Source organism: Montipora foliosa, chromosome 14, assembly GCF_036669935.1.
Source record: "Montipora foliosa isolate CH-2021 chromosome 14, ASM3666993v2, whole genome shotgun sequence".
Taxonomy (NCBI): Eukaryota; Metazoa; Cnidaria; class Anthozoa; order Scleractinia; family Acroporidae; genus Montipora; species Montipora foliosa.
Genome location: NC_090882.1, coordinates 259,105 through 264,104, shown reverse-complemented (window position 1 = coordinate 264,104; position 5,000 = coordinate 259,105). Strand labels below are relative to the sequence as shown.

Here is a 5,000-nt window from a genome sequence, read left to right as displayed (position 1 = left end):
CCAAGGATTCTTTACTGAACATTTGGTTGCCATCCGTCTCCGAAACTGCTTCAACCAAAATGATGCTTGTCTCTGAAGCATCGGATAATATGTTCACACAACATGTTTAAAGCCTTGCCTTCTCTCGCTGAAACGACGCTTCGTTATCGGCACCAACAATGATTTGAGATCATTTATGGCACGGTTTACCCTTTCACGATCGATTTCTTTATTTGCTAACTGATCCTCAGCGGTTGTCAATGTTTCAAAAATAACATTCGAAAATACCTCTGTTTCGTCCGCCATTTTTTTTTGGCACTTACTTTATTCGAGCCTGGTGGGGATCAACCGCTGACAGATTATCTGCGCTCTCGGCCGTGGCCGGATTTGATAAAAAAAATCCCCAGCGTGAAAATGCCAGAGAGTGGGGGCTATTTCATGAAGACAGTGCTCGTGATGCATATAAGCGGGTTGCAAGCCATACCCACCACAAACTGGAATTGATTGCTAAGGGCTTTTTGATTTCAAAGTCAAAGCCATTCCATGGGGCAAGTGTGGATAATATTCAGAAATGCCAGTGTTCTAAAGGTTGCCCAAACACTGTCGTAGAATATAAATGCTCCTGGAAACACAGAGATCTCCACCCAAAAGAAGCTTTCCTAACCCCAGAAATTGGTGGCATCAGAAATGGTGATGGCTTTGCTTTGAAATCAACTTCAAAATACTATTTCCAAGTTCAGCTTCAAATGTTTGTTACTGGGCTGGAACTTTGTCAGTTTGTTGTGTGGACGAAGCAAGGAATCTTCTCTCTTGAGGTACCCTATGACGCAACCTTCATGTCAAATGTGTGTGCCAAACTGGAGAGGTTTTGGATAGGTCAAGTCCTCCCCTTCCTGATTACTGTTCTATCTGGGCCAGTATTGCCAGGTATTAACCTCCTGTACGTATTATAAATATTTGTCTCATTATTTTCTCAGTGGATTTATCCAGTTGTTTATTTGCGTCTTGGGGATTTTCTTATAGATTCATCACTAGGGGCACACGAATCACAAGATGTAGAGGCCATAAACTCTCCAGATGTCCCCAGTGCGTTTCAAAGGACCAGCTCTGAAGCAGATGACAGAACATGCCGATCCAACATCTTTCCTTCTAAACTAGAATGCCATGAAGTTATCGATTTGTTATCCTCTCAGCACAGTACCCCTGCCACACCTTCAGAGAGTGTGCTACTTTCTGGGTAAGAGATATACAAGGAGGACGTGGAAACCGTTCAACCAAATTCTATGATAACTGACACAATAGTTCTGTTTTCGTTCAAGTAAGTAATGTGACATTTCATAATAATTAATTATATTTCTTTTGTTCAACACTATCAAGTAAGTATGGTCAATAAAAGATGATGAATGATAAATTGCTTGCATAATTACATAATTATACTTCCTACTTTTAATGTATTAATTAAAAGCCAGTATGAATAAGAACAAGTTGGTATTTGGTTTCATGCAACTACCCCAGTGTTATCCTATTGTCAGTACATTTTTCTATACCACTTTATGTGGGGAGCAGGATGTTAATCAAGCAACCGCCAGGTAATAATAATGGAAGTTCAAACAGTGCTTGGAATGAATATTTCATGCTGATATGATAACAATGACTGCTTTATTTGTATGGAGCAACACACATTTCTTATGCAATGGGTGAAAACTGTTCATGACTCAAACTTTAACAATTTCTTTTAGAATTGTTCGCCAGAAATCAGCAGAGAAGTTTTTTCAGGCAAATCTCCTGAACAGTGGATATGTGATTATTCCAATCAACAGAAGGTCAGAAACACTGTTCCTCCATTTTTATTGAGAATAAAACTTCAGTTATCCTGACAGCTACAATGAAGAAACTGACTGAGATATTAAGTTTTATTTTTTTCAGTTTGCATTGGCTCGTCGCTGTATTGACGCCATGGTGAGCATTCTTAGCATATAATTTGATTAAGAAATAATTTAAGTGTTTGTACCTGCAGTATATCTTATTCACTGGGGTTTACACTGAAGCAAAGAAATGTTGATTCGTTTCAAGGTGCCTACTGATAATGGACTCCTTGACATGGGATATCAATACAAGGCATGCCGAAATAGACAATATCAACAGGTACGTACAGCAGTGTAATAATAATTATTATTACTGTCAGCTAGTGGATAAGATAACATAAAATGGTTATTTGTTACTGATGTCACGTTTGTGCTAACCATTTTTTTTAACAGGTTCTTGGATCACCTAAGTGCAGCTAGTGCTATACCCTCCAAGACAAGCCAGCGGACACCGCATGTGCTTAAGGTAATGAAAATGTTGGATCAAAATATCACTGTTACTACTGTTTCCCTGTAGATCTAGATCTGCTAATTGACAATTAAAGTCTGAAATTTTAAAATGAATCATGCTCCTAACATTGCCCACGTCATGACATTGCCAGGTACCACAACAGTTGGCAGGAAGCAACAATTGTGGATTTCACATGTTCATGTTTATTGACCAATTTTTACAGGTACATAATTTGGAGAAAAATTGATGTAAAAAATAATGTAAATAAATTTCCAGAGTAATTTTGTTGATTTCTCTAGATTTGCAATCATGGAATTCATGTTGTATTAAATCCCATAGGATCTGCCAGAGTATGAAAGTGATCCCAATGGATATGTAAAAGTCGAACATCTGTGGTTTGACCCTGGAGACGCTGAAACGAAGAGAACATTAACACGAACTTTCCTAGAAGCTTTATTTGTAAAGAAATGAACACTTTAAGAAATGGCCAATGCAGTATTTAAGATTAAACCTTGGCCTATTCTCTATTTGAACTTGCCTTAATTATCGATGGTTGTAAATTTACAAGTATTGCACAGACAGAAACAGCACAGCTAATATATGGTTTGCATGTAAGGGGAATAACTCTCCGTAGAAAAGTGAACAATTTCAGGCGTCTTATCATCCGCTCAATATGAACCCTTGCAGTTGCAACTCGTCTTGTAGCAGTTGATGCTCGGGCAGATACATTATTTCTGCGCATGATTGGAGGTGCGATTAGTTCTGTGTTGTGCAAGGCTAAAAAATCTTGTATGTTGAAGCCTTTATCAGCCATTACAGCATCGCCTGGCTGTTGTTTTGCTAGAAAACCACTTGCATTTACTATCTCTTTGTCACTTATACTTCCACTGTATAATTTGGACAGAAAATTAAAATGCAAAATGGGGGACATTGAAATAAGTAGCTTAAATGTCTTTGAGGACTTGTATTGACTGTAGGTGGATCTTTGACTGGATGGTTTACAAGGTTTCTCAACATAAAATTCAGTACAATCTATTATCGCTCTCACATTCTTAAACCTGTTCTTTTTGAAGCAACTTGGTCTAAGTATGCCAATCAATTCTTGTTTTGTTGAGAAGGGTAAAAGAAATCTCAACTCCTTTTCGAGAAATATAATCCATGTTATAAATATTCTGCTTCCAGACCCTTTGGTGATGCCAAATATATCACAAAGCATTTCCAAACTTGGGTTTCTTCTAAGCCTCACAAGGGTGAACTCAAATTGCTCTTTACTGGTTAGGTTCGACAGTTCTTGTCTTTTCTGAAGAAAACAAAAACAAGCGAAAACAACACATCAAGTGTAAAGTGGCAATCATACATTTTTACTTCTTAAGAAGTAAACAATCTGACTGTAGATAAGTTATCTTCTTATGGTTATTATTGGGACTGTACAAATTATACATACTGATAATTCTAAGTACCTTCAAATACTTTTCCTGGATCTTTCCTGTCTTAGTTTTTAGTGTACCCTTCCATGTGTTCATCCGCTCACTCTTTTCTTTGATTTCACTGTAAATCATCTCAAGACATTTCTTTGCCATACCTATAACATATTACAAATATCGTCCTGACGAAATGATTGAGAGGGACTCGTGGAGGAAAGTTTACATCACACAGCCGAGAAGAAAGTCATGCTTATCTTAGCTGCGCCGCTTACATTTTGTCATCCTTTGATTGCCTATAATTACAATTTAGTTTGTGTACCTGTGTAGTGGTAGGTTTTCTGTGGGTCCATTACTTTCTCCATAAATAAAAACTTCATCAGTTTGTTCCTGCCTGCAGTCTGATTGAAAAAAAGGTTATACGCTCAAAATGAAAAATGAAAGCACTTTTGAAAATATATCTTTGGTAGAAAATATTCCATGGTTTATTACTAACTTGCGTGCTGCATTGTTTGAGTAATTTTTTATCTGTCTGTGTGCTTCGGTTAACGTGGAACTCCACCGGTTCTGGAAAAGTTTGATCGAGTTGTTCAGCTGTGCTCTGTTCAGGAAACTCATCAATTAATGTGATAAACAAATGTTACTTGTCAGTTTGCTCATGTTCTTCCGCATGTGTGACTGGCTCTACAGCTAAGGTCAGATCCAAAAGTGCTTTGGCAGCTGCATGCTCTTCGTTTGATTTACCCGTGTGGCGATGAAGCGTTAACAGAGTTTTTGCGGCTGACCGTTCAAGGCAAATTTTCTTCCCCCTCTCTCTGACTATATCTCGTTCACCAGATACCTTTCGTTTTCTATTGAGTCGCGACACCTATGCACGATATAAAATTAAAGTTCAAACAACCAGTAACATTAAATAACACTTTCAAAACAAGTTAACTTACTCTTTCTTTGCTTGCCACAGCAGATATTGGATCTGGATCCTCGAGTGTTGGACCGTTACCTCCGACAAAGTGTAAACTACAAATGTAACTGTCCTTCGTACACACAAACGAGTCACCGCGATGACAAGCCATTATCCACTTTTTCCTTCTCTCGCTTTCCCTAACTTCGCCGGGAAAATGAAAAAACTTGATCGGATCACCCTTCGCATTTCTTACCCACGATTTAGGGTACCGGGAGTCGTTTTTACAAGTACCATAAGCACATCTTTTAGTCGTGACCATTCTGCGACTCGGCGCTCGTCCCAGATAACAAATTATGACTTCTGTCACTGATGCAGCATGT

The 5,000-nt window shown here is 38.3% G+C and overlaps 2 protein-coding genes across 7 annotated transcripts in view; both read right to left on the bottom strand.

Moving 5' to 3' along the window:
* LOC137985095 (tetratricopeptide repeat protein 28-like) overlaps positions 1–5,000 on the bottom strand; it is a 157,514-nt gene that overhangs the window by 37,130 nt on the left and 115,384 nt on the right. The window lies entirely within an intron of this gene.
* The window catches only part of LOC137985100 (uncharacterized), a 2,660-nt gene continuing 190 nt past the window's right edge, over positions 2,531–5,000 (bottom strand). The window contains exons 1-4 of the mRNA XM_068832573.1: positions 4,213–5,000; positions 4,039–4,117; positions 3,756–3,877; positions 2,531–3,595 (exon numbers count right to left, since the gene is read on the bottom strand). The exon at positions 4,213–5,000 is cut by the window's right edge and continues 190 nt beyond it. Of these exons, the coding sequence (XP_068688674.1) occupies positions 2,813–3,595; positions 3,756–3,877; positions 4,039–4,096 (963 nt within the window). The 5' untranslated portion in view covers positions 4,097–4,117; positions 4,213–5,000 and the 3' untranslated portion in view covers positions 2,531–2,812. The remainder of the gene's footprint in view (positions 3,596–3,755; positions 3,878–4,038; positions 4,118–4,212) is intronic.